The sequence below is a fragment of the Daldinia decipiens genome (genome assembly GCF_022478715.1).
Source record: "Daldinia decipiens strain CBS 113046 unplaced genomic scaffold F4813scaffold_9, whole genome shotgun sequence".
In the NCBI taxonomy this organism is placed as follows: Eukaryota; Fungi; Ascomycota; class Sordariomycetes; order Xylariales; family Hypoxylaceae; genus Daldinia; species Daldinia decipiens.
In genome coordinates, this window is record NW_026054552.1 from 675997 (window position 1) to 701866 (window position 25870).

The 25870-nt window shown below is 45.9% G+C and overlaps 8 protein-coding genes across 8 annotated transcripts; 4 read left to right on the plus strand and 4 right to left on the minus strand.

Moving 5' to 3' along the window:
- The first annotated feature begins 656 nt into the window (after nt 1-656).
- On the plus strand, nt 657-3572 carry F4813DRAFT_353409 (putative GMC oxidoreductase). The gene is made up of 4 exons (XM_049242640.1): nt 657-1728; nt 1780-1849; nt 1903-3291; nt 3353-3572. Exons 1-4 carry the CDS (start codon nt 1369-1371, stop codon nt 3397-3399), a joined length of 1866 nt encoding a protein of 621 aa, XP_049101551.1. The 5' UTR covers nt 657-1368; the 3' UTR covers nt 3400-3572.
- Nucleotides 3573-5350: 1778 nt separating this feature from the next.
- On the minus strand, nt 5351-6885 carry F4813DRAFT_353413 (LIP-domain-containing protein). The gene is made up of 2 exons (XM_049242641.1): nt 6593-6885; nt 5351-6522 (listed from the first exon to the last, which is right to left on the minus strand). The coding sequence occupies exons 1-2, from the start codon at nt 6817-6819 to the stop codon at nt 5472-5474; spliced, it is 1278 nt and encodes a 425-aa protein (XP_049101552.1). The 5' UTR covers nt 6820-6885; the 3' UTR covers nt 5351-5471.
- Nucleotides 6886-6894: 9 nt separating this feature from the next.
- On the minus strand, nt 6895-8861 carry F4813DRAFT_337413 (amidase signature enzyme). The gene is made up of 2 exons (XM_049241211.1): nt 8494-8861; nt 6895-8436 (listed from the first exon to the last, which is right to left on the minus strand). The coding sequence occupies exons 1-2, from the start codon at nt 8746-8748 to the stop codon at nt 7177-7179; spliced, it is 1515 nt and encodes a 504-aa protein (XP_049101553.1). The 5' UTR covers nt 8749-8861; the 3' UTR covers nt 6895-7176.
- Nucleotides 8862-10271: 1410 nt separating this feature from the next.
- Nucleotides 10272-11559, plus strand: F4813DRAFT_353416 (uncharacterized protein). The gene has a single exon (XM_049242642.1). The coding sequence runs from the start codon at nt 10744-10746 to the stop codon at nt 11005-11007; it is 264 nt and encodes an 87-aa protein (XP_049101554.1). The 5' UTR covers nt 10272-10743; the 3' UTR covers nt 11008-11559.
- A 394-nt stretch (nt 11560-11953) lies between these two features.
- F4813DRAFT_337425 (putative short-chain dehydrogenase) lies at nt 11954-13358 on the plus strand. Its single transcript, XM_049241212.1, has 2 exons — nt 11954-12266; nt 12315-13358. Exons 1-2 carry the CDS (start codon nt 12120-12122, stop codon nt 13245-13247), a joined length of 1080 nt encoding a protein of 359 aa, XP_049101555.1. The 5' UTR covers nt 11954-12119; the 3' UTR covers nt 13248-13358.
- Nucleotides 13359-15881: 2523 nt separating this feature from the next.
- On the minus strand, nt 15882-17527 carry F4813DRAFT_337427 (uncharacterized protein). The gene is made up of 2 exons (XM_049241213.1): nt 17226-17527; nt 15882-17146 (listed from the first exon to the last, which is right to left on the minus strand). The coding sequence occupies exons 1-2, from the start codon at nt 17324-17326 to the stop codon at nt 16183-16185; spliced, it is 1065 nt and encodes a 354-aa protein (XP_049101556.1). The 5' UTR covers nt 17327-17527; the 3' UTR covers nt 15882-16182.
- A 2992-nt stretch (nt 17528-20519) lies between these two features.
- Nucleotides 20520-22720, minus strand: F4813DRAFT_379820 (glycoside hydrolase family 16 protein; the record flags this gene model as incomplete). Its single annotated transcript, XM_049245501.1, has 3 exons — nt 20520-20627; nt 20702-20992; nt 21905-22720. The coding sequence occupies 3 exons, from the start codon at nt 22718-22720 to the stop codon at nt 20520-20522; spliced, it is 1215 nt and encodes a 404-aa protein (XP_049101557.1).
- A 1128-nt stretch (nt 22721-23848) lies between these two features.
- On the plus strand, nt 23849-25860 carry F4813DRAFT_353429 (histone H3-K79 methyltransferase). The gene is made up of 2 exons (XM_049242643.1): nt 23849-24730; nt 24783-25860. Exons 1-2 carry the CDS (start codon nt 24201-24203, stop codon nt 25702-25704), a joined length of 1452 nt encoding a protein of 483 aa, XP_049101558.1. The 5' UTR covers nt 23849-24200; the 3' UTR covers nt 25705-25860.
- The last annotated feature ends 10 nt before the right edge of the window (nt 25861-25870 follow it).

Here is a 25870-nt window from a genome sequence, read left to right on the forward strand (position 1 = left end):
CTGGATCAACTCAGGTACCAGTATTCAATCAGCTGACGGAGATTTCCGGTATAGGCTACACTTTGATTAAAGGCACTATGTAAAGAATTGTAGAGGGAATCAACTGCTATGGGAAAATAGACAAGTGGGGACTCCAAATTGGACTCCGAAGGTTCAAAGTGAGGTTTGGTGGAAGAACATGTCATGTACCCAAATGAGGAGCGACTCACGGTATTTGCAAAAACTGTGAACCGGACCCTGTGACGACCAGTTACCACGGTATTCGGTTTACTAAGTTAGTATATGTAAGATAAAAGAAATCCTTTCCGTGCTTATTCATGCAGGTAGGAGGCGTTTAAAAAATAGAAAAGAGGAAACTAATACCGCCTCGTTATTGTTAAGTTTCGGTTTAAGTAACTAATAGTTATTATCAAGTTTATTTTTTTAACTACCTCTTTTAATTGCAATAACTAACATAAAATCTAGCCTAAGACTTAAAGAAATAATTCTTACAATCATTTAGTTAACGACTAAAAGATTTAAGTGAGCCACATTGTCAATTAAATATATATAAAAGTAGCTACCTAACCTAGGTATTTATAAAGATACAGTATAAGATATAATATCATGCATAAAACCTCATCGTCAGCTCCTCACTGCAGATATGCCTTACCGGTAGGTAAGACCCAGGCTGTTGGTTACACGGCATTTTCAGCTTGCTTATAATTCTTTATCACTTTTATCGCATACCACACCCACACACACACACACATACCCCACGCACGTAAGATCCTGTGCAGGGCCTCTGCAGGGCCTGACGTCGTTCCTAGATAGCTCGGAGATATAAGCTGTACCTCTATCGATCATCTATAATTACCCACGGAACGGATCTGCCATAATCCTTGAATAACACAGTAAGTATTAGAGCCAACTAGCTGACATCAGTTACGATGGTAAGCGAGATAACTTTCCAAGAAGACGCCGCTTCGGAACCTCCTTTTGGACCTTATTCGACATCAACGCTTGAAATCAAACGAATATAGCCATGATCGTGTTGACTAGAGCTCACCAAAGTTGAATCCTTCCGAGTGAAGGATCTAGGAGAAGTTATGACTTCTAGGTAATCTCGATTACGGTTGCGCGAGCGAGTACGTGCGCCTGTCCATAGCCTACCATATGGAGTATCGAGAATGGCTATGAAATTATTAGCTCTAGCCTGGGCACCTAAGGCTGTCAAAACATATAAAACAAGTCGATGATGTCGATCTCATCGCAAGAATTTTAGAAACCAGTCTCGCCAGCAAGCTCTTCGCCGATCCTCGATTCCCCCAGCTTCGACTGCTTGTCTTGTCTACTTAGTCATCTGTTAATCTTATATACCAACCCGCGATGGCTTGGGCGGCGAAGACGGCATATGCCGTCGTGGCTTTGGCTGCTATTGCGCAGACCACACCTCTAGATAATCACATCCAAGCTCGCCGTCTACTAGGCTCTTCTTTCGGCATGCCAGGTGACGATGCCACCTATGACTATGTTGTTGTTGGAGGTGGAAACGCAGGTTTAGCCCTTGCCACGCGCCTGGTCGAACAGAAGGCCGGTACGGTTGCAGTTATCGAAGCTGGGTCATTTTTTGAGATCGATAACAGCAATCTCAGTCAAATACCAGCTCAAGCTGGTGCTTTTGCTGGGAAGGGTGATTATGACTGGCAGCCTTTGATCGACTGGGGCTATATGACAGCTCCTCAAGCCGTAAGTTCCGGCGCTGCCTCTTCGATATTTCCTCAAGCTAACGAGTTATAGGGTGCAAATAATGCTTCGATTCATTATGCTCGTGGTAAAGGACTTGGTGGTTGCTCATCTAGGAACTATAGTACGCACTCCAATAAATGTCCAATGGATAGTCACTAACTAAGTCTTAAACAGTGGTGTACCAGAGAGGAACCAAGTCATCCTATAGCATGTGGGCCGATAAAGTGGGAGATGATAGTTATCAGTGGGACAATTTCTTGCCGTACTTCCAGAAGAGCGTTAACTTCACTGCCCCGAACATGGAACTAAGGTCTTCCAACTCAACACCCGAGTATGATATAAATGCATTTAGCATTAGTGACGGACCGCTTTCTGTGACCTTCGCCAACTATGCGCAAGCCTTTGGAACGTGGGCGCAGAAGGGTCTCGAACAGATTGGTATCTCTGTGATCCCCGGTTTCCAAAGCGGTTCTCTTCTCGGCCAATCATACAGCATGTTTACTATCAACCCACAAACAGGAGTGAGAGACTCGTCCGAGACATCTTTCCTTCGGAAGGCACTTGATTACCCCGAATACATAGTATATCAGTCAGCTATGGCGAAGAAGATTGTTTTCGACGGTACTAAGGCGACAGGTGTACTCGTCGACACACAAGGCTTCGAATATACCATATCCGCCAGGAAAGAAGTCATCCTTTCGGCCGGTGTATTCGGTTCGCCCCAACTACTACAAGCTTCTGGAGTTGGTCCCGAAGACCTCCTTAAAGAGCTCGGCATTCCGGTTGTAGCTAACCGACCAGGTGTTGGCGAGAACATGCAGGACCACCTCTACTTTGGTCTTACTCACGCAGTTAATGCTCCCACGATTTCCAGTCTCTCCAACCCGGCTTTCGCTGCTGCCGCCGCCGCCGAGTTCAACGAGCGCGGAGGCGGTATGTACTCCAACCCCACAACCGACACTTTCGGATGGGAAAAGGTCCCTGAGCCTCTCCGCTCCGAAATTTCCAACGGCACCCTAGGCATCTTGAATAGCTACCCTGAAGACTGGCCTGAACTCGAATATGTTTCCCTCGGTGCCTATATCGGTGACCAAGAAGACTCGCGGCACGGTTCTCCTAACGATGGCCGCAACTATGGTTCAATGGTCGTCGTACTCATCACACCGCAGTCTCGAGGTACCGTTAAGATCACTTCGCCCGATACCAGCATTCAGCCGGAAATCAACCCGAACTTCCTTGTTAACCGCGCAGATCAGGAGGTGGTAATCGCAGGATTTAAGCGCGCCCGCGAATTCTGGAACACAGACGCCATGTCCAACTTTTCTATCGCGGATGAGACATACCCCGGTCTCGACGTTAAGACGGACAGCCAGATCCTAGAAGCTATTAAGAAGAGTTATAATACCATCTATCACGGCTCATGTACTTGCGCCATGGGTCCCAAGGACAACGAGATGTCGGTAGTAGATAATACGGCAAAGGTTATTGGTGTTCAAAACTTGCGAGTTGTTGATGCATCAGCTTTCCCTCTTCTGCCTCCCGGTCACCCTATGGCAACAGTCTGTAAGTTGCAACCATTTTCAAGCAACGTTGTGAAATTGAATTAGTGCTAACAGTTCACCAGATGCCCTCGCTGAAAAGATCGCTTGTGACATATCAGGCAACTGCTGATAGCAACAACATTACAACCTAATACTTAGGACAACTGTATTACAACGTCATTTTTACTCAAACTTACTTCGCTGTATATTTAGATAGATACTTGTTAGATATTTAGATTTGAAATGTTCACACGCTGAAAAAAAGAAATCCCAGGAAAGCTATAAGAATAGGAAATCTTTTCACCGTAATGCGCCCGTAACCGTTATTAATTTATGTATATAGTAATTAAATTTCTAGTACTAGAGTGTTCTTGAGCAATTCAAAGATACCCAGATCGCGTTGTGTTATTATAGTTGCTTCCTTAAGGGGATACATGTATGTACCTAGGTATTGATCTGATATTTGGCACTAGTAGTATCTACTACCGTTGATCGTATTTCAAACAACTATTAAAGTAACCTTAGACTTATAGCCACCAGAGTTTTATTAATTGCCCATCATTTTTGGATTTGAATGTTTTTTAATGGCTTCTACCTAGTCATAATCATTACGATATTAACTCTAATCGTGGCTCACGTGTAATTCCTGCAAGGGACATGCCGTATGACTGCATTTACTTACCACGTGCTATTTAAGTATCGGTAGCAGTCATACTTCTTACATGGTACATGAGCATATGCAGTCAGACCACGATACTATTTTGATGTGGGATGAGATAAGATCCTGCTTAACCACCGTATATCTACCTATCTTACCAAACACGGCCATGAAAAGCAGTTGTCGCGCCTTTCGGGCGCTACGCTTCAATTAACGAATCGGCTAATAATCAAGGATTGATCTGAAATACTTCTGAAATGTTATATCTCTCACTTATTTCCGAGTATTTTCAAACACCGCTAAATCATCGCCTTTTCTAGTAATATTTAAGCCTCGTAACGTCTTTTCATTGGCTCGGACCAATCCTTAGCGCCCGGAAAGCGCGACAACTCGATAAACAACGCCAAAATATTCAGGTCTTACTAACCCCTTAAAAGAAAAGTTTATTAATATGCAATAAGTGTAATCGGTAGGGGGGTAAGTTAAATACAAAGTAGTATTATTTACAAAAAATCGTCACGCCCTTTCCTTCGGCCATTTTGGGTAATCCGTGAGTGGGTTTAGTGGGTTTAGTGGGGGTTAGTGCCTCTTATTAGCCATATATATGAATTTTCTAGGATTCCGTCTGTGACTACATTCAAGTTAAGACATGATTACTCAAAATACAAGTGTGGCCAAAGGTCGCCAAGGTGACTTTAGATTTCTACTCTACATCGTTTTCTGCCTACCCTGACAAAGACTAACTGCCTAGAGGAGAAAATCAACATCATGTGTGGGGAGCCGACTGATAAGGCCGAGAGCGGCGAGGAGAGCCGTTGCGACTCTCGCTGTTTCCCTCTAAAAAATGAACCCCAGATCTAGAATGGCGTCAGACTCATCACACCGCCTATGCTGTTCGGGTCGATACTCACATCTACAAGCTGTCACGAGGATTGGCACACAGCACTATGTACGGATCTCTTACGGACTGCCAAGAGCGCATCGACTTTCTCAAACGACATGGCATTGTTCAGCGCCGCTGAGATGCTTGGGAGATAATTCGAATATCATAACTCCTGTAATTTCGTGTATGTATCTGTAATAGGACGGCTATACGAAGCAAACATGTTTAGTAACTCCCGAGGTGCGAACTGGCTACGGAGGAACCCCCGCTCATTCGGAAGCCGGTCAAGGATCCGGAGATACTCTTCAAGGAAGGCTGGTCGTGTCAGCCAATTAGGTTTTATATATACTCGAGGGGTTTACTCTGTAGTTAGTTCAATTCGGCGGAGTTAACCGGCTTTACCAGTATCGCGACCTATAGGTCTATATATCGGGGACACGGGTAAGTAACGTGAGCAGAAAGAAAGGCAGCGGTGTTATAAAATTCTCATTAAATATATATATCAACTCAGGTGTAACTATTTCAAGGATATAATATTCCTTGTGGCTATGAGGGTATATGGGATAATAGTCTTGATTCGATAACCTAAAGGTTTATACATAATAGTCCGTTCTAGCCGAATAGACGTTAAATATTCACTATAAGAGAGTATTGTGCGACTTTAAACAGCAGGGGGCTTATAAATATCCACAGTAACATCACGAATCTCGACTCCTTGGTTTGTACTGTTATGCGAGCCGCTGAACGCACCATTCAACCACTCCAATGCTCTGTCTTGACCATTTACGATCTCAGAAATATGACCACCGGCCGTGTTGCGCTCATATAGAATAGAGACGTTATACCGCTTGTAGTGGGCGATGTGATCGTCCGTGTCAGAAATAGGTGTAAACTCATCGTCGATTGCCTTATAAACGAAGAGCGGGATCTCCGGGGCACCGTGGAAACCAAGGGTCCACTCAACCTTTTTGATCCTGCGCAAGGCTTCTGATTCCTCAAAGTCGGCTTGACCACCAATAAAAAAGCCCCAGATATCCTGGCCGGCATATGCTTGGAAAGCCTGCATTGAATCCATCTCGCGGCCCTTAAGAAAGGCAGCGGCATTTTGCGGACCATCAGTCTTAAGGCGGCTACGGAGATATGTATCAACTTCGGGATATTCGTTCATAATACCCAGTAAAATCAAGACCAGATTTCCCATGAAGGGCATTTTGTTAGTGAAGCTGAACTCAGATCCTACATCGCTCACTAAACCACCCAACGCGGCACCGACGAAGCCGATTGATAGCTCAGGGGCATATTGGACTTGTAGCTCAGCGGCCTTCTCGGAAGCGAGCGAGCCGCCACTGTATCCCCACATCGCATACTTGAACCTGTCTGCGCTAGTAGGTAAGAGCAAAAATTCGGAATTACCACACAGAGAAAGCACAGCACGAATTCCATCGAGCGTAGCATGGCCTGCTTGAACTGTCGCGCCGAAGGCAGCACGGGGTCCTTCGAAGTCGGGAATGGTAACAAACCAACCACGGCCTAGCATTGTATCAACATTTTCGTGATTGGTGGGGATGCCGAACGCATTTGCAGGCGGCGGCTGGAAGATACGGTATGACGGCCCGAAATCGATACTCGGCGAGTTATACGCAAGCTGATGAGAAAGCAGGGCATTGAACCCGGATGGCGAGACAAAGGGCTTCTTGGGGATAATCAGAGATCTAGTCAATGATTAGGTGGTTAGATACTTACCTAAGGTACTATACTGAACAAGAGACTTGGGTTACTTACGTCACTGCCCAGGTTGGCTGGTATCGCGAGCCAGTAGTACGGTATAGAATATAAAAGGCTGCAGAGGCATTGCTGAAGACAGTCGGCCCACCCGGGACAGCTCGAACCCGGAGCACAGTTCCAGGGGTAGAGGCTTCAAAGTCGGGCGGGGCCGTATACCACGGATCCTGACTCGGAAGAAGCAACCCGTCCGGGCCGCCGCCAGGGATGGCTGTTGATAATACCATACTGTAATCGTGCTGCAATAAACAAACCAGCCGTGCTAATCTGAGTTACCTAACAATATTTAGAAAGAACGTTACGTTTATAAATGATTGAGAATATCTTGTTGGTGGGGTACATATATGTAGGGGGTCCGGAGTTTATGGGATTCTCCGGACTTAACAGTATCTAAAAAGGAGTCCGGTGCGCCATCACGATGAGGCACAGTCATGGCGGTTTTCTGTTACTACCCACTTTCTACCTACGTATGTGATAAGGTTCCCTTGCACTTAAGGTATCTAACCCTACAGTATGCCATAGCTTCATAAGCCAAGCCATGCTCTTACATATAATTACTAAGTCTCCTTCACTAACAATGATCGTTACAATGGCGCTGGCGGGGCCTTCCTCCCTCCTATTATCGCTTCTACCCCGTAAGCCAATTCGAGCAGGGTTTGCTCCTGATATTCCAAACCAATTAACTCCATACCAACCGGAAGTCCCTCTTCTGTAAACCCAGCTGGCACTGAGATGGCCGGATGGCGTGTTACGCTGGCGAGATATGTATTGGTTGGGAAGTCTTCCTCTCCATTCTTCATAAATCTGCCGTTTACAGCATCTTCAAATCGCGGAGGGGGAACTCGAACATCCGGCAAAGTAAGCGCATCAAGACCTAGTGATGCAATGAGGCAGTCCACTTTGCGCTTGAATTCATCCCGTATCAGAATTCGATCAAGGTAAGTCGGATCACTCTTGGGGTCCTCTGGGCCATGCGCTACGGCGCATAGCGTACTCATATAGGGGGTATCCGATTTTTCTGGAATAATATCCGCAATGTCTTGTGGAAGATGTGGCTTCGTTGCCAAGAAGCTATTGATATCGCTACGTGACCTTTGGAGATATGTCAGCGGGTAAATCATGTAATGGTCCAGGTTCTCGATATATACGTCGACAAAGGTTGTGCCGCTGCTCCGAAGTTTATCAATTGCTGCCAGGACCACTCTGTTCACTGCTTTGCAATATGGATCAGAATCTGGGCCAAACTTTTGTCTGACAACCCCTATCTTCGCCTTCTTAATTTTCCCTACTCCGTCTCCAAGGAAAGCTGCGTAGCTACCGCCCTTTGGTAGGCCTAGGGCGGCCGCAGTAGCTGCAAACCCCGTGAAATCATCTCTGGGGTCAAATCCCACCATGCAGTCTAACATAAGCGCACAATCGGCAACTGTTCGTGCCATCGGCCCTGGTGTATCTTGCACTTTTATCAGGGGACAGAAGCCTGTTCGCGAGATAAGGCCAGGGGTTGGACGAAGACCAACGATATTGCAGAAGGACGACGGGACCCTAATAGAGCCACCTGTGTCTTCTCCCACAGCTAAAACAGTGAAGTTTGCAGCCACAGCGGCACCAGAGCCTCCGGATGATGCTCCAACATCGTAGCCAAGGTTATAAGGGTTCTTAGTGAACTCGTAATCTGTCGCGCCGTTCGCACTAAACCAAACTGTAGCCCATTCTGCGAGTGTAGTCTTGCCCAGAATCACTGCGCCAGCTTCCTTTAACTTAGTGACCACAAACGCGTCCTCGTCGGGGACATTATGTTTCGCAACAGCTGAACCATATGTGGTGACCATTCCTTTCGTGTCCGCCTAGAGGAAACATTCTAATTAGCTCAATATCTCTTAGCCTCTCAAGGATATCCGTACTTGGTCTTTCACCAATATAGGAATTCCGTGAAGTCTTCCCATTAGCTTTCCATGTTCCTTGAAATAATGATCGAGAGCTTTCGCCTCTTCCAGTGCCGTAGCAGACATAGCCATCGTCGAATTAATCCGAGGACCGGCCTTATCCCACTTTGCGATACGTTCAAGAAATGCGCTGGTGAGCTCCTTGGCGGTAAACTTACCACTCTTAAACCCATCATGTGCTATTTGTATTGTGATCTCGCGAACCTCGAGCATATCCACAGTTTTGGTATGAATTTTGAGTGACAATAAATTCTCTTGTTCTAGTTGTAATATTGTATATGTTGAGACGTCTTATGAGCAAGTCTTCGCGTCGCTTTTGGGGATATATCCGCCGTTCAAATATAGATAAGCAGCACTACATACAGGTACGAACAAGGTAAGCTTGGAAAAGAATCACTTGGTCAAAATCAAAGGTATATTCAAGCAAAGCTACCTAGGTAGTATTTGGGCGTCCATCAGCAAGGTAGTAATCAAGGCTTTCAACATGATTATTCTAGATTTCAGAAACGATTATTAGACTATAACTTTGTGGTTATTACATATCTTTCTATTTCGCCCAGTACAGGTGAGTCGTTGATAAGAGTAGGATTAATAAAGGTGGGAAGGGGGTGGGAAGGGGGTAGTAAAAAGTATTCCACGGACACATTGTAATTGTATATACGTGGATATTGTACTTCTCCAGACATCTTCTCCGCTTCCGATTGCTACCTACCTACATAGCATACCTCTTATTAAACCAGTAAGCACAGAATGCTTACAGTGAGATGTTGAGTATTATCGTAACTCTTGCAAAGCGCTAGATGCGGATTCAGGGGCTAGATGGATCGTCGATCCTCAACTTTGAACAGTCCACTAGGTTACGTATGTCTATTCGATGCCATGTGAAGACTAATCTATAGGCCGGTTTATCTCCAGGGAAATTAATTTAACGCTTGCAAATTGGAACACCTAGAACACTTAGTGGCAAGATATGCAGTAGAAGTCTGCAGCGTCCAGGCTAATGGTGTTACCTTCGGAGTAACCCACAATATGCCATGCAGCCTTTGCCGCGGCCATCCGACGTGATAGAATGCATACGATCCATTGATTCCGTCCAAAGTTACATTGCATTCGTTCATTAGTATTCCAATCACATGTGGAGCACCAGCAAACATTCGGAAATGCAATATTTCCAACCACCTGATGTATGATCTGGCACAGCAGGCCATATTCACACTCGATATTAAAGAACCGACACATCGTGTAACACAGCATACATACAAGTTCTGAAGTGTGGGTTTGCTAAGAATATTATGGACTTGTCGTTTTTTGTCCATATGAGCTCAATGGGTTTTCTGTGGGATGCCAAGAGGCGGATATGATGGATTGTTTACATAGGTACCTACCTAAGGTATTTCATTAAAAGTGATAACGAGTTCTCGATGTCATAATTAAGACAGCGTATTCAATGCCATTGAGTAGTTAAGCACCTAGGTATATATGACGATGATATATATTACTTATAGCAACACATATTTAGATGAACATGTATCGTCATTATTAGGTGAGAATTCAATTACATAGAATTAGATAGGGAGGTTATAGGTCCTACTACGTAAATCTTTTAACAACTATGTGATAAGACAGAGATGCCAAGCTCTTATTCATCAATCTGGTTGGTCACCATTTAGGGGATCACTGGAAATCGCCTCCCGCTAGACGAGTCCAGACAATTGCCTCAGAGAATCCAGGATTCCCCAGATGATTAGTGGCCCGGTTAAATTATGTAATTGACGTTGCGCGGCTTGTTTGCGAATTCGTCGTCCTTCCACAGGCGACCGGGTTGTCCCGATCGTACGATCGTCAACTCATTGGCTCAAAAAACACACCATTCGCACCCACTTTCAATTATTATGCACTTCGGAGAGCATTCGAATGCATCACAAAATGACTTTGAAACCCTCTGTAGTTTTCTTATGAGACGAGAATGGCTCGGTGTCTATAGTTTTATCGATAAACTCTCTCAGACCACCTGTCGGTATGAACTGGGGATCTTGATCACTCGATCTAGATAGATCAGGTATATAATCAGATCAATCTAATCATGGATAGACCTTTCTTCTTCTATCCAGCACATCTACCAACAAGCCAATACCTTCAATATATACCTTCAATAGTTATACATATCAACAACAAGCACTACTATATACACAAAGCCAATCCCTAGAGATGGAGCAAAAGACCAACTACACCACACAGACCAAGCCCATCACCATTCCAGCGCCAAGCAAAAAGAACACGGCATCACAAGACATTCAAACATTCTCATTTGAGGTCGGAAGCCCAGCCCTCAGCGATTGCGAATCAGCCCTAGACGAAGATGAGGACGCCTACGACATGTACCACATTCCCTCTCACCACCGGAGGAATGCGCTGAGCTTCGAAGACGGCTTCGAGTTTCCCGTATTTCTCCACAGACGGATGTCGGCATAACTCTGGAGTGATAGAACTCGGCGTTCCAGTTGTATCCGGAACGCAGCAGAAAAGAACGTATACACGCTCCTCGGCACTTATGCCGCCACAAGTGTTGTCAAACAGACATTCGTGAAAACATCGCGCCCGAATGGGCCCAACAGGTTGAAGCAGGAGGGTATCAACACGATGCCGTCGCAACACTGCGTCTCGGTCGTTGATAAGTAGGTCCCGGCTTCGGGGATATAAAGAAACTACGGACGGGGCGAGGTATATCGCCGATTGAGACAGGAAAATGGGTTGCTTAGATTTCGGCGTTTTGAAAGGGGGAAATTCGGGAAGCCTATCTGATTTGGGTACCTAGGAATGCGTGGATACCCTTGGCGTTATCCTTGGACAATAGCTTCACTTTTGCTTTGAGGATGTATCTATTTAGTTTTGCTTGCCCATCTGGGGCAGCTTGTGTATGAGTATGTGGATATGTAGGTACCTACCTATATACTACCTCCGAGCGCAATAGCGAATGGAAAAATCATCGATCTAGACAATGACTTCATATATACCTTATATTTACGGGCCGTGATAGTTCACAACAGACTTCAAAGATCATTCCATTATAAAAGACGACAAATATTGGAATATTATCTCCTAAGGTCTCCGATTCTTATCTCCATTTTACGCAGCAAGAGTAATATGCAACTATTTCGGGGTTATCTAATAGTATGCCCACTAATTCCGAATCCACCATCGAATACATATAAGCCAAGACTAAGTTACAAGACTCTCGGAGATATGAATCGTTAGTAGAATACAAGCCCAAGATTTCTTCTTTCGCAAGACATGTCTATTTTAACAGCCTATATCCCTGGTTATTATTGCTTAGGCGTTAGCTATAAACTCCGTTAAGACCATTGCGAATGGGGGCCGTGGGCAAGCATACTGGATTTTCTCAACTTCTCCAGGGATGCGCGTATTAGGCAAAGAAAACATAAAGTCGAGAATATAAATAAGAAGCAAATTCGAGACAAGAGGCTACTAGTAGCAATTCTAAATACCCACCGCGAATTGAGATCATATCAACTTTTAAAGACTGACTTACTTAAATCAACGTGATAGACAAATCCAACGCCAAGATGACTGCTACAACCCATCCTGAGTTCAATGATCATACAGAGGCATTGGATGTTGCCAAGGCCTTTGCTGGGGAGATTCATGGTAAAACGGTACTTGTGACGGGTGTGAATGTTGCCGGTATTGGATTTACAACTGTACAAGCTTTTGTAGGTATCCTTCTCGCTTGTCCCTCAATACTCTAACGCATTGCATAGGCCTCTCAATATCCAGCTCACATAATCCTCGCCAGCCGTACTCCATCCAAGATTCAAGAGTGCATCGACAAGCTCAAGGCTGAATTTCCCAATGTAGACTACCGCTCTCTTATTCTCGATCTTTCCACACAGAGAACTGTTAGGGCCGCTGCTGGCGAACTTCTATCATGGTCCGATATACCTACTATCGATATCATCGTCAATAGTGCCGCCATCGGTAATACCCCCGAACGCACGATCAACGAAGATGGAATTGAGATACAGTTTGCCACTAATCACGTCGGACACTTTCTGTTCACTTGCTTGATCATGCCGAAACTTCTCAAGGCGGCAGAGCGCAACCCGAAAGGGGCAACCCGGATCATCAACGTTTCTTCGCTTTCTCCAGTATCTGCTCGTATGCGATGGAGTGATCTCAACTTCGAAAAGAAGAGCAAAGAACTCCCTGAAGACGAACAGCCCCCTTACGAGATGCATAGACGGTGGGGAGGGGTGGATATTGAAGAAAAAGCGTACCTGCCGCTTGAAGGTTACAATCAGGGCAAGGTTGCGAATGTATTGTTTAGTATAGCATTAAACAAGAGGCTGTATGAGAAGTACGGAATCTTGAGTATATCCCTGCACCCCGGGGTAATAAGTACAGAACTGGCCAGAGAAGTTACACAAAGCACGAGAGATCTAATCGACAGTTGGAAGAAAGAGGGACATCTTTACTTTAAAACACTAGGAGCAGGATCAGCAACAAGCCTTGTTGCTGCATTGGATCCGAAACTGAGCCTTCCTGAGACCAAGGGCGATAAAGAAAACCACGGGGTTTACCTTATAGACTGCCAGATTTCTGATCGGGCGAATTCCTATTCAACCTCAAGCGAGGGGGCTGAGAGGCTATGGAATCTATCCGAAGATTTGGTCAAAGAAAAGTTCACTTGGTGAGGCAGTAAAAAGGGGTTCGTGATGTTGGATCTGCTGGTGAAGGTATTGGCACCTCCTTCTGTTGGAATTGGGGATGCTAGGCGTAAAATACACTCTCTTTAATGAATGACACGGTGATTACTCTCATTTCCTAGAGAATACACACCCTTCAAGACATAAACATGGTTATAAATTGTGAATGAGTTTGTGTGAACGAGCCTGATCGATACAGCACCCGAATCGAAAAAAGTCAGTAGTTGCAAAGCTGAAAGTACCCAAACCATCGTGAATGTAATATCGTAGCGGCTAGACCTATTTTTAACGCTGAATGAGTTGTCATTTTCTAGGTAGTGTATATAGGAGCTTCATATATAAATCTTATATGTCAAAATGCATATAATATACTAATACCACCACTAAGACGGGGTCGTCTCGTAGCTTCACTCAGCTCCAACCTTCTGTACTTGACCAGAACTATCATATTATAGTTCTATTAATTATTCAATTGTAACCATAATGGTAAGGCGCCAGATTCCGGTTCCATCAATGGTCTCCCACTCCTTGGAGATTGCAAGCTCGATTCCTGCTGAGCTCGTTACCAATCTTTTTTTTAATTCTTTTTGCGACCGTTTACCTAGTCCAACTCGGGGGGTTTACTCCAGAATTATCAGACGCTAATGATCATCCGCACAGCGCGATACTCTGGTGGATTTTCTGACAAAATTTACCAACCAGCTAGCGCCAACTCGTTGATGTAATGAATCTTAGGGCCAGACACGATGGGTTTCCTCTGTCAAGAACTATTTCTAGTTTGACTGTCAACTTAACATATAACGAACGATGTTTTAAGAGGCCAGGACAACGCGGTATCTTCCCATAACGCAGTAGTTAAGCGGCAGTAGTACAGCTAGCTTGGCCATAGCTAAGTCAGAAACCACCGGGTATACTACTTCGGAGAGGCTTTTAATCAGGTGCTTATGTGAATCAGTATTATGTACCTGCCTACCTAGGTAAGTAGGGTAAGGTCTTCAATACTAAAATTATAGAACTAAGAAGATATTAGAGATAAGATGTAGTTTTATAGGGGTATATACGTTTCTCAATAGTAGATGATTTCATGTCGTGATTGTTTAGGGTGTATCATGAGCTATGATGAAATACGTTTAGTTAGGAGATGCCTAAACTATGTACGTCCGTATACATAGCTCTCTGGTATAGAGTAGACGTTCAATGAAGAATAAAAAGTAACAAATTGACAGCCCGGGCCTCAACTTTCTGCCTGAGACAGTCCCAATTCTTTTAAGCCAATGCGACTTCACGAACTCCAGAAACGTCGTAAAAGTTACACGGACCTATGTGTAGCACATTATGTTCGGGCACTTCTCCATTTACAAATGCACTGGCATCTTTATCATCGGGGAGCGTGATGTATGCCAATCCAGTAGCGAAATAAACCCACCTAGCCAAGCAACTTGCATTAGTACCAGATACCTAAACTGCCTATGTAACGCAGCTTTTAGAGCAGGAAATGCTTTACTGTACATATGGCGCATTGTGTAAGCCGCAATAGTACTGGAGTGGGAGGATATAGTAGGACACATTTGAGACATTGCCTAGAGTTGTCATAAGGCCCCCAACTGTTCCGGGTTTAGAGGATATTTTGAACGATACGTTCATTTGCCAACATTCAGGTGTCGAGGAGCTGTTCCTTGCTCAGATTGCTGTTACATTAAAGTACAAAGATACGGAATCTCGCAACAATACCGCAACCACTAAAAGAGAAATCAGATATCTCATTTCAGGCACAGTACTCTTAGAGTCGGTGTTGAAGAGTTGGTGTTAACGGTTATGTCTATTTCTAAAGAGTGTCAGAGATACCCCTGATGGATGTCACACGTAAAGTGAATTTGAGAAGCAGCAGCGAAGGTGCTGTATGTAGTAGCCGTGTTGTAGTATGAATATATCAACGCTTGACCTTCTATACTCTTACGAGGCCCCTTATATATCTATCCTACATATATTTATACCTAACTCATACTAGCTTCACTTGTCCCCTGAGACAGATACCCTCATCCTTTTGTAGAAAGAGTCGAACACGAAAAGGTATCCAAGATGCATTTTTTAGAGATGAGCAAGATTGATACCGTGATAGGTAGAATTGGGGGGAGGGTGAAGGGCTATTTCTTCCTGCTATACCAATTCGATGATTCGGTAGAGGGACGACCTAAGTGTCTCAGCCAAAGCCGAAGCCCCTATCAAGTTTGTTAGGATAATAGGCGCTATAGCTCTCATATTAGTATTCTGTACAACCTTCACTTTGGCGAGAATGCGCATTAGGTCAGGTTCGTACTTCATAAACTAACATCCGGAATAGAGTCTGATTAACGTAAAAGGGGCAATATTTCCTGGTTGGTTGGGCACCATTTGATTTTTCGTATTATGGTTTTTGATAGCAGAACATGGAGGTGGCGTTAGTATATAGGATGTCCGAGTAATTACATTAAGTTGCCGTCTTCTCTGCCCGATTATCTATCACTTTGCTCTTATATCCGAACATCTTTCCTAATAGGAGTTCCGAGACCGACGTTCCGGTAGACCGTACAGGCCACCATTTCCACATGGGAAGACGGGTGCCGAGGTTTTATATGCCGAACCTACAACGAGATATAGTGATGGGGAATAACAGCGTACCCTAGGAGATGATGCCCAGAACAACTTTTAACGTCAAAGGAGTGACATCCTAAGGAAGTTCAGCGCTAGCTGGGGTTTAGAGTATTGGAATAGGAAGCCACTCGAAATCTATAAATTCCAAGATACAACATTATATTACATCTCTTCCGTGCACTCAAGACCCATACCTAGGTATAGAGAAAGATATATGCTGTTATCATAAAGGGTATCTGCTAACTTGGAATAATAGTGGAGGAATCTATAAAACTGATCGAGTGTATAAAGGTCACATAGCCACACCATACCTCCCTAGGTATTGAGCTTCAAGAGCATCGGGTTGCTCTGCACGCTGGCCATGTGTCCCAGATGAATCGGATCGATTTACTCTTGACGATGGCGGCCCACCAGCTGACACAACCACCGACACGCCCGAGTTGTTATATGCGCCAGTACTGTTCCCTTTCGGTATATCTAGAGGTCCAGCATGGAATTGTGAGAAATCATTGGATCCTCTTCCAAAGGACCCATTAGCACCTGTGATCCCGCCGTTGGCGAGATGCTTGAATTCGTTTAAAACGACAAATTCTATCTGTAGTTTAAAAGCGTAGATAAACGAGTGTATGACGGCCTTAAGCGTGAAGTAGTTACAGTAGTCGAGCACGATGACGGGTATGTCGGCCAGAACCACAGCTACCTGGACGATAATAAGAAATGCTAATGTGTTCTTAGCCTTAGCGTTGAGTGACAACTTGAACATCTGCACCGTTCCCCAGATATAGATGGAGGAGATGATAGTCTCCTGCACCGAGAATGCCAAGACCTGGACACGCTCCATCACATTCATGTAGGGAAGATATTTCGCATGCGTCGCTGCGTTGGATATAAAGTACTGAAATATAACGGTTGGCACGTGAAATAAGAACCCATCGACTATGATCATGGCGAGCACGATACGCAGGATCGGCGTGCCTGGCGAAATCACGAGGTGTAGCCGGGACCACAGGACGATGCTAAAACCAGTCACCATCATGACCCAACCAACCTCGGATAGCACATATGTCAATATCCAGTTCGCCTGCGGCACGCAGAACTTGAGGAGGAAACCGATGGCGCGGATCGTCAAGCCCCACGTCGTAGCGAGAACGGACCAGAAATAAATCCCGCTCCATCGCTCGAAAGCATAGAGGACCCAGGCGGTCAGCTCGACGGTCATCCAGATTGGGAGGGACGTGAAGACGGCGAGAAGACACCTATCGTATGATCCGTTAGCCCCTATCAAACAGCCATGCGGGGACATATCGTGGGTTTTGGGTCTGACATATTACATACCAGACCGTCAGGTTCCAGGGCAGCGGGCCGGTGCGCGCGAACGACCAATCGAACTCGTCTAACGGTACCCATGGAACCGTAATATTGCGAACGCCAGACATGGCTATGATCCGAGGATGTGGATGGGAGGAAACTCTCGAGATTTGCTGGCACTACTTGCACATATATATGTTGATGCCAGAATAATTATTGTCACATTTCTTGTCTCGACTCGGCTCTGATATAATATGACAGCAACTCTACGACTAGGATCTGCTTGTTATATAAGTTGAGCCACGGCGCAGAATTCTTATGGATTCTCCTTACGGTCTAGCTTGCACACCCAGTATTCGGTCAGACTACCTATACCTGTAGATTACACGTGTACGTGATGAGGGTTCTGTCTCGCCTGTCAGTTTTCATATTCTCCTATCATCCTAGCGGCTTTTTCTTCGGCATTTATAGTTATATTTAGATACCAAGGTATGTCAAAGTTCGGGGCAACCGACTAGGCACTGTATTGGTGTACATAGGGGGGGTATATGTATGCATTATTACCGACCCATCGGTTGTAGATGAGGGATAGGGGATAACAACCTGGTTAAGCCTCAAGGTGACATGCGCGGAAAAGCGGACATACATAGAGTTGAGATACGAATACCTACTGATAGAATACTTGGTAAGACTTCATCCTAGCAGTCCAATATTTCCATCTATTCTCAGATGATGCCTTTTTTAGTTACCCTGTTACCGAATCCAGCCGAAGCTCGCGTGTTTAAGACGCATTTAAAGCTGTAGTCGTATCACGTAAGAACTTTGCGCGAATGAGACAAACAGAAACTCGACTCCACGTAATCTGAGGCGCTGTGAAAAGCACGCTTCATGGGTCGTACGCTTACGTAGTGCCACAATCGTGTCTCTCTCGCTTTATACCTTGGGTACCATATCCGTTAGACTGATATTCCAAGATGCGCCCAATCTTCCCCGTTTAGACATAGACATTTTCATTCCTCACAACATCGCACAGCATATAAACCACTTTCACGAAGTGATAATCAAGAATCTTTCAGATCTCTTATGAACGGAAGCTAGAAATTAATACTATACAATAATTTTTATCCATGGTACCTGCCACCTAGGCTAATACCATGAAATATATACTGACTACCAGGTACCTAGGTATACAATGCAATGTAAGTCCCTACTTCATCCGTCTAATCTAGCACCTCATTGGTGTCCATGTCCGCCACCATTTCCATGACCTCGCCTAAACCATCTTCGTATCGCAGCCGGCGTGCTCATCGGGTAAGCGTTCATGGTCGTTCCACCTGTGCCGAGAGGAGCAGTACTCATAGGATAAGTGCTGGCGATAAACGGTTCGGCTGTGCTCGTTACAGTGACTCGTGCAACTGTTTGGGTAACAGTCACAGTCGAGGGTTCACACGCGCACGTGCCCGACTGCTCGGGATATCGTGTCTCGAACACGGTACGAGTATCCGTGGTGGGGGAGGTTACCGTTGTTAGATCATTACCGATATACGAGGACTCGCCAGGTGCATTCTCAGGGACGGTCTGCGACGATGCTACGGGGTAGCTAATAGGAACTACCATCAGTTTACAAGCCCTCTGAAGGTTTGAATGAAAATTGCGCAGACAACCAAGAAAAAGCAAGACAGAGAAACTGACCTTGAGGCCGAGCTAACAGCAACCGGGACCGAGGTGGCGGCTGTTCCCACAGTGCTGGAGGCTTCACTGATCTGATAGCTCGAAACGCCGGCAGATGCTTGGGATGCTGTGTAGTAGCTAGTAGGAGTAGCCCCAGACAATACAGAGGCAGGGGCCTCAGGAGTGATCGTGTCATACTCGATTACAGTGGTGAAGTAGTTACCGAGAGTCACAGTTGTGCCTGGTTTGGTTATATTTGGATACGCGCCAGGCGAACTCGACGCGATAGCATCGGTCCCTGCAGTGTTGGACGTGCCAATCGCTTGAGTTGGGTAATACGAAGTTGGTGCAGGTGTGTCGATAAAGCTGATAGTCGTTGTTACTACAATAACCGAACCGCTCACGGTATCACTGAACGTGATAGCAGTGGTTGTATATTGGGATTCCACGGCAGAGACGGTAGTTCCCGGGGTATCTTCTGAACTATCCGCCACGGGGCAAACCGTAGTAGATACAGCAACAACTTCTGTTGTCACTGCGCCCTTGGTGGGACAGTTAGTCACGCCCGGAGCGCAAGACGTGACAGTGTAAATATTCGTCGAGTATATGGTCGACGTTGTGTATGATGTAGGTTCTGTCTCAGATTGCGCAGATGTTGCATAGGATGACGCAGCTTGACTGATACTGGACTCAACTGGAAGCCCAGACTCAGTAGACATCGAATAAGACGGTACTTCTTGAGTAACACTTGACTGGACTGGGGCAGACACACTTGGGCTAGGAATAGCCCCAGCTAACGTGGAGTTTCTCATTGTAGCGTACGAGGAAATTGTCTGACCCGGCGTAGAAGTCTGTGTAGCAACCGGGAGTGCCGAAGAACTTCCGTCGATCGTGGTTTGCGACTCGGTAACAGGACATACAGTCGTATACAGCGAGATAAGATCTGTCGTGACCTGCCCTAGCTTAGCAGGACAGTCCGCAACGCCAGGCGCACAGGAAGTTATAGTATAGATATTAGTTGAATAAACTGTCGAGGTAGTCATACTAGTTTCAGTGCTCAAAACCGGAATGGGCGAAGCTGGATAGGTTTGAGATGGTGCTTCAGAGATACTCTCAGGGGTCGATATCGTGGAGTTTTGGAAGATAATACTCGAACTAATTATCGAAGAACTAAATCCGACAGAGATTCCCGAACTAGCTGTAGGATAAATATTACTAGAGCCGAGCACTGGAGAACTTATTGTTGCTGAACTTATCACGCTGATTGTGGGATAGAGGCTACTAGAGCCGGATAACGATACCGATTCAACTGGCTTTGAGCTTGAGGAACTCATTGGATAAGCGGGTGATGATGGCGGCGGCAAAGCGGTGGCCTCTGTCCCTTCTGCTACGCCATAAGTTATGCCATCAAGGATAGTTTGCGTGACTGGACAAATGGTAGTATACGCGGAGATCGTCTCGGTGGTGACTTGGCCTACCGGACAGTTCATTACTGAGGCAGCACATGAGGTGATAGTAACAACATTCGTTGAGTAGACCGTTGATAATATCGACGTAGTAATTTCACTGCTAACGCTGTATGTGCTTGGTAATGTCTGCGAAAATAACGGGCCTCCAGAAGTTGGATAAGTAAAGTATGAAATGCCTGATTCAGTCGTAGGTAATACTGCCGACCCGCTTGAGATCGTTGCATATGAGCTGGCTACGGAGGAGACAGCTGCGGATGAAATGGTCGCTGATGATACAGTCGCAGATGAGCTGGGCTGCGTCTCAACACTAGTATTGCTAAGAGTGCTAGACGTAATTAGTTGAGACCCTTCTGACTGGCTGACAGGGTATATCGCTGTCGATACCGAGATCGACTCTGTAGTAACCTTACCTACAGGGCAATTAGTTACTGTCGGTGCGCAGGACGTGACAGTGTAAACGGTCGACGAATATATTGTAGAAATTGTGTTGCTACTTCCGCCTATTTCGCTCGAGGAGCTACTTCCAACCGATTCAGAATAAGAGACAATGGAGCCGCTAGCTACGCTCGAAGTGCCAGGTTGTGTTACTGAAGAGAATGAAACCGAAGCGGACGAGGCTGAAGGGGATGAAGCTAGGTAGCTAGAGCCAGGTGCCTGCGAGCTTAAAGAAGCACTAGAGCTAGCTGCGTCAACACTTGAGCTAACAACCAGAGCAGAACTCGATTCAGTCAATTCAGTAGTAGGACTAGACTCTGTAACTACACTGGAGTCGGCCTGAGTCGACGCGCTGCTACTAGTAGTAGTTCCCAAGAATAGTGAGCTTAGACTACTTAGAATTCCACTATTAGTAGTCGGTGAGCTCACTGGATACCCTCCGGGGGCCGTTGTAGCCGATGTCTGTGCCGACACAGTCCCAGATTCAGTTAGCGGTTGAGTAGGATATACATCAGCCGTCGATGAGGACGGTACCCCAACAGATGAAAGACTCAAGCTGCTAGCCGATGATACGCTTGCGGACGGTGGGCTTATGGCGGGATACGTCTCGAAAGTCTCGGCGAGTGAGGAAGCAGACGACGAGACTGCAATAGACGACGACCCAACCAAGGACGTAGGGTAGTCAGATTCAACAGAAGTCAATGATTGGAAGCTAGAGGTCCCTATCTCACTTGTAGGATATCCTGCCGATGAGGAAATTGATTGATCACTAGTTGAAGGTAAGCCAGCCGAGTACGTGGGATATTCGACAGTAGAAGAGATAGGCAAGTCATCACTACTAGACAACAAACTAGTCGGATACGTATCGAGGGATTGGGAAGAAGAAGTAGGTAACTGGCTAATAGAAGGCGAGCTGGCATCATACGTAGGGTAATTAGCAGGAGTAGATGACTCTACTTCGCTAACCACCAACTCTGGCGAACTGACAGGATAGTCATTCGCAGCAGGGTCCTTCTTGACCATTCTCACAAGTTCAGGGTTACAGCCGTTTTCTATCTTCTCGATGGAAGCTTGCTTCCCACTCTGTAAGTTGTTAGTAAGACTGCCGTAACCTATGAGTGATTAACATACCTTATCCTTATATCTGTACTGGCAAGCAGGGTATTTGTTTGTAATATTTACACTCTTCACATACATAGTATAAGGAGCGCGTTTCATGTCGACCTCACCCCCGGCCCATTGAATAGTCCAGTGATTGTTGCTAGGGTCTCCGCCTCCCCATACACCAAGTTGGAGCTTCATCGGAGACTGGGGAAAGGCGAAGCCCTTAGGAGTATCCTTGGCTAGAACACTCCGGACGACCTTATCATCCACATACCAGTTCATGTGGTCCTCATCCCACTCCACCGAATACTTATGGAACTGCTCTGCTGGCTTATATGAATCTTTCTGGTAAGTAGCTGCGCCGTCCCACATCTTTCCTTGCGTGAAAACGTTGGTTTCAAAAGCCCACATCCCATCCCGAGGCGGGAAAGGCGTCTGACCAAATTGATTACCCGAAAATTCAAAATCGATTTCATCCTGGGTGTCTGACCATAAAGATGCACTACTAATCACTCCCTGACCCGGAGCAATCTTCATCTCGACATCATATCGGCCGCCAAGCATGTAGAAATCGGTCCACATATTCGGTGCATCCCCCTTTTTTGCATATGACAACTCAGCTCCGTTGGAAGTGAAGTCGACGACCTCGGAGTTCGCAACGGTCCAGTCCGGAGGAGGACCCTTTTGTTTGGTGAAATCAATATAGTAATTCTCCTGCGGCCAAGCCTTCTTTGATGGGCAATCCGCGTGGAGCGGATTGCAGTCGGGCTGGAGCTGGCCATTGGTAAATTGAGCTGTGAAGCCCAATGCTGTAAGGAAGCCAATAATTCCTCGCTTTGACATTATGATGACCTTAAAAATGGTCTATAGTAGATAAATAGTTAGTAGGGAAAAAATATATCTCCACAAGCGTTAACCACGGGGATTCCGCGCTGTCCATATTAGTACTCGGAGAATAAAGCATCATTGTTGTTTACTCATTGCTATCCGAGCAACAATGCCAAAGCAGTGGTTAAAAGCGACCTGGACCGGCTTCCTATTCCGGGAGACAATCCCCCTTATTCCGTGGTTAACGGATAATCCGCTCGTTATCAACTCGGAACGCTCCCTTTCGCCATACCTTGAAGGAAGTTCAGTCGTGGCTACAACCGCAGCAACAATGAAACTTAATCTTGTAAGCCGTATGAATATACCAGCCCTTTGAAGGCTACGGAGCCTTTCATACGCAACAAAAAGTTGAAACTACCTAACAACCTCGCTCCGTTAAAGTCATTGTTTGATGGTTATTGATAGCGACAAGAGCTCGTTGCCCTTGCTTCATAATATTCTCGAATATCCCCGCGGGCTAGATTCATACTAATACTGATACTGTCACGAATCAGAGTATTCTGCTCTGTCGTTTGTAAGATGTATAAGGGGCATTAAAAGCAAGGATGACATATAGACTTAAAGGTCTTGATATGTATTTTCCTACCCCGAAATGCAGAAAAGATAGCGTCCAATCCATTTTCGCGGTATAGGTAGGTACCTTATAATTAGCCAAAGGGAGAGAAGCTATTTACCTGAATAAGAGATATACCTAACCTAAGCCGAACGATAAATAGGTATGTATTTAATAGGTTTCTTCAAGTGAGGCACGTGCCTAGTAGTGATTGGTAACTGTTAAAGCACAGTAACAGGCAGGTACCTACGTAATGAGGTTAGGTAGGCGGGGACAATGTCTTACCAATACCGTATGTAAATTGTCCGATGCAAGGCAACCAGGTCGCCAAGCTTTTGGGTGGACCACCCTGAACATAGGCCGTCATAGGTAGTTCCCGCTCAGCCCGCTTCAGCACAGAACCTTCTTAATTCTTACGTCAAAAGTTGAGGTTATCGATAAAAGTGGGCCCAGGACCTAAACAGTTGGAACCCCCGATTCCGCCTCATACCTAATTTGTACTTGCACCTGCAACCTGCAACCTGCACCTGCACCTGCACCTGTCATTCTAGGACTTTGGGGGGCTCACCTACCTCATGAATAATCAATCAATCAGACCATCTTTTTTCTTCTGCTTGTCCTCGTTGCCTAGGTATCTGTTACACCCTCTTTTCCGCCTTCTTTGGACTTGATTGCGTATGCCCACATTCATTTGTGCATTGCGTTTAGTTCTCATGGCCTAGTCACTCACTCGCATTCGCATTTTATAAGGTACATACATATATGTGAAGACGCCTAGATTCAGTATCCTCAGTATCCTCAGATCATTATTCTTCGACTAGTATTCCTTTGTATTATCCCCGCTCATAGCAACGCCCTCGCCTGCGCCACCGTTTAGAAGCTATGGGCATCTTCAATCAGAAATCCCGGTTGAAGGCCGCACCTCAGGAAATCCGCGTAGAAAAAGTCGTCGTTCCCACCAAGCCGCGGCCCAGCTTAACCGTGAATCCTCCCCGCGTGTCTTCAAGCCATTACTCCGCGTCTCCCCGCCTCTCGCCAAATCCGCGCCTCTCACGACCTAAAAGCGCGTCGCCATATCCTTCCTCTTCTGACGAGAAGCGCGCTATTGTAAGAAAGCGCAAAGCTATAGCCAGTACCCCACGAGACTCCCCCGCCTTCGGGAACGATTCGGAATCGGAGGATGACGATAGCGATCCTTTCCGAAAGCGACTGCGACGTAGCGAATCAAGGTCAGTGGATCTAAATCGCAAGCTGCGCCATAAGAAGGCATTTGGCGATGAGATCAGAGACCCACGCATCATCCACGCGGCGGATATCGCCTCGGTCGCCACAAAGTGTCCGCCAATTCAAGGCGCGAAACCGGAAGAAGTTGCGATAGAGCTGCAATATCCGTCTCGGTGTAAGCGTGAGAGGTAAGGGTATCAAACTCCAAAGGCATCACAGGACGCACTAACATAAGACAAGATACGAGCTAGTATGGCAGAAAGATAAGATCGACGCTGTTAAAGACATTCTTTTAGTCGTGGAGCACGTGGCCGAGACATATCTCACCGATGACGAAGCGAAACCTTTCATCGACCACAACGCAAGCTTCAGAAGACAGATGGAACGCGCAATAAGCGAGAAATATAGAGATGTGCCGGTATTCAGGGCAGCACTTAAAAACTACAATGACAAACTATTAGAATTGGTGGAGAATGGTACGATAGCGAAGAACCTAGAGCAACAGCACCATCTTCCGCCCAGTCTGGTGTCGTTCATCCTCACACAAGTATACGATCGCACGGTTGCGCCGAAGGTAGAGATGCTCACGAAATACGAGATGGGAAGCGACAACGTCTACGGAGAGCTGCTGCACCCTTTCATCACGAAGCTGCTCGTCGAGCAGACGAAAATGACTTCCGACCAGGTTTTCATAGACCTTGGTTCTGGGGTAGGTAACGTCGTACTTCAAGCGGCCCTTGAGATCGGCTGTCGGAGTTACGGTTGCGAGATGATGGAGAATGCCTGCAATCTCGCCGAAGCTCAGGAGAAGGAATTCAGATCCAGATGTCACCTTTGGGGCGTCGCGCATGGGCGGGTTCATCTTGAGAGGGGCGACTTTCGCACCAACGCCAAGATCTTGGAGAAGTTGAAGGAGGCGGACGTAATACTCGTCAATAACAAAGCCTTCACTTCCACTCTTAACGATGCCCTTATTAACATGTTTTTGGATTTGAAAAGGGGCTGCAAGATCATATCGCTAAAGTCCTTCGTCCACGAAAATAAAACCGCTATTAACGATGTCGCAAACAGTATCCTTGACGTCCAGCATTACCGCTACCACGAGAACTGGGTCAGTTGGGCCGCTGCGGAAGGCGACTACTATATCTCCATCAGGAAATAATAACGCCGACCAGTCTATAGGGGGAGAGAAGTCAGCAATGTTTCCATGTATAGAATTCAGAGGACGGGTAGGTGAGAGCGCGCGTTAGGATACCACATTCGCATAGATAAGCATGATTCGAAGGATACCAAGGGATGCGATCAAATGGTAAGGACTTACAATACCG

Excerpts from the sequence above, each read along its gene's own strand:
- F4813DRAFT_353409 (XM_049242640.1), top strand. The coding sequence starts at position 1,369 with ATGGCTTGGGCGGCGAAGACGGCATATGCCGTCGTGGCTTTGGCTGCT. Across the intron at positions 1,729-1,779 it reads ATATGACAGCTCCTCAAGCC|GGTGCAAATAATGCTTCGAT; the intron begins GTAAGTTCCGGC and ends AACGAGTTATAG. Across the intron at positions 3,292-3,352 it reads TCACCCTATGGCAACAGTCT|ATGCCCTCGCTGAAAAGATC; the intron begins GTAAGTTGCAAC and ends ACAGTTCACCAG.
- F4813DRAFT_337413 (XM_049241211.1), bottom strand. The coding sequence starts at position 8,748 with ATGCTCGAGGTTCGCGAGATCACAATACAAATAGCACATGATGGGTTT. Across the intron at positions 8,437-8,493 it reads CTATATTGGTGAAAGACCAA|GCGGACACGAAAGGAATGGT; the intron begins GTACGGATATCC and ends TGTTTCCTCTAG.
- F4813DRAFT_353429 (XM_049242643.1), top strand. The coding sequence starts at position 24,201 with ATGGGCATCTTCAATCAGAAATCCCGGTTGAAGGCCGCACCTCAGGAA. Across the intron at positions 24,731-24,782 it reads TCTCGGTGTAAGCGTGAGAG|ATACGAGCTAGTATGGCAGA; the intron begins GTAAGGGTATCA and ends ACATAAGACAAG.
- F4813DRAFT_337427 (XM_049241213.1), bottom strand. The coding sequence starts at position 17,326 with ATGTCTGGCGTTCGCAATATTACGGTTCCATGGGTACCGTTAGACGAG. Across the intron at positions 17,147-17,225 it reads CCCTGGAACCTGACGGTCTG|GTGTCTTCTCGCCGTCTTCA; the intron begins GTATGTAATATG and ends ATCATACGATAG.
- F4813DRAFT_353416 (XM_049242642.1), top strand. The coding sequence starts at position 10,744 with ATGGAGCAAAAGACCAACTACACCACACAGACCAAGCCCATCACCATT.
- F4813DRAFT_337425 (XM_049241212.1), top strand. The coding sequence starts at position 12,120 with ATGACTGCTACAACCCATCCTGAGTTCAATGATCATACAGAGGCATTG. Across the intron at positions 12,267-12,314 it reads TTACAACTGTACAAGCTTTT|GCCTCTCAATATCCAGCTCA; the intron begins GTAGGTATCCTT and ends CGCATTGCATAG.
- F4813DRAFT_353413 (XM_049242641.1), bottom strand. The coding sequence starts at position 6,819 with ATGGTATTATCAACAGCCATCCCTGGCGGCGGCCCGGACGGGTTGCTT. Across the intron at positions 6,523-6,592 it reads CAGCCAACCTGGGCAGTGAC|ATCTCTGATTATCCCCAAGA; the intron begins GTAAGTAACCCA and ends ATCATTGACTAG.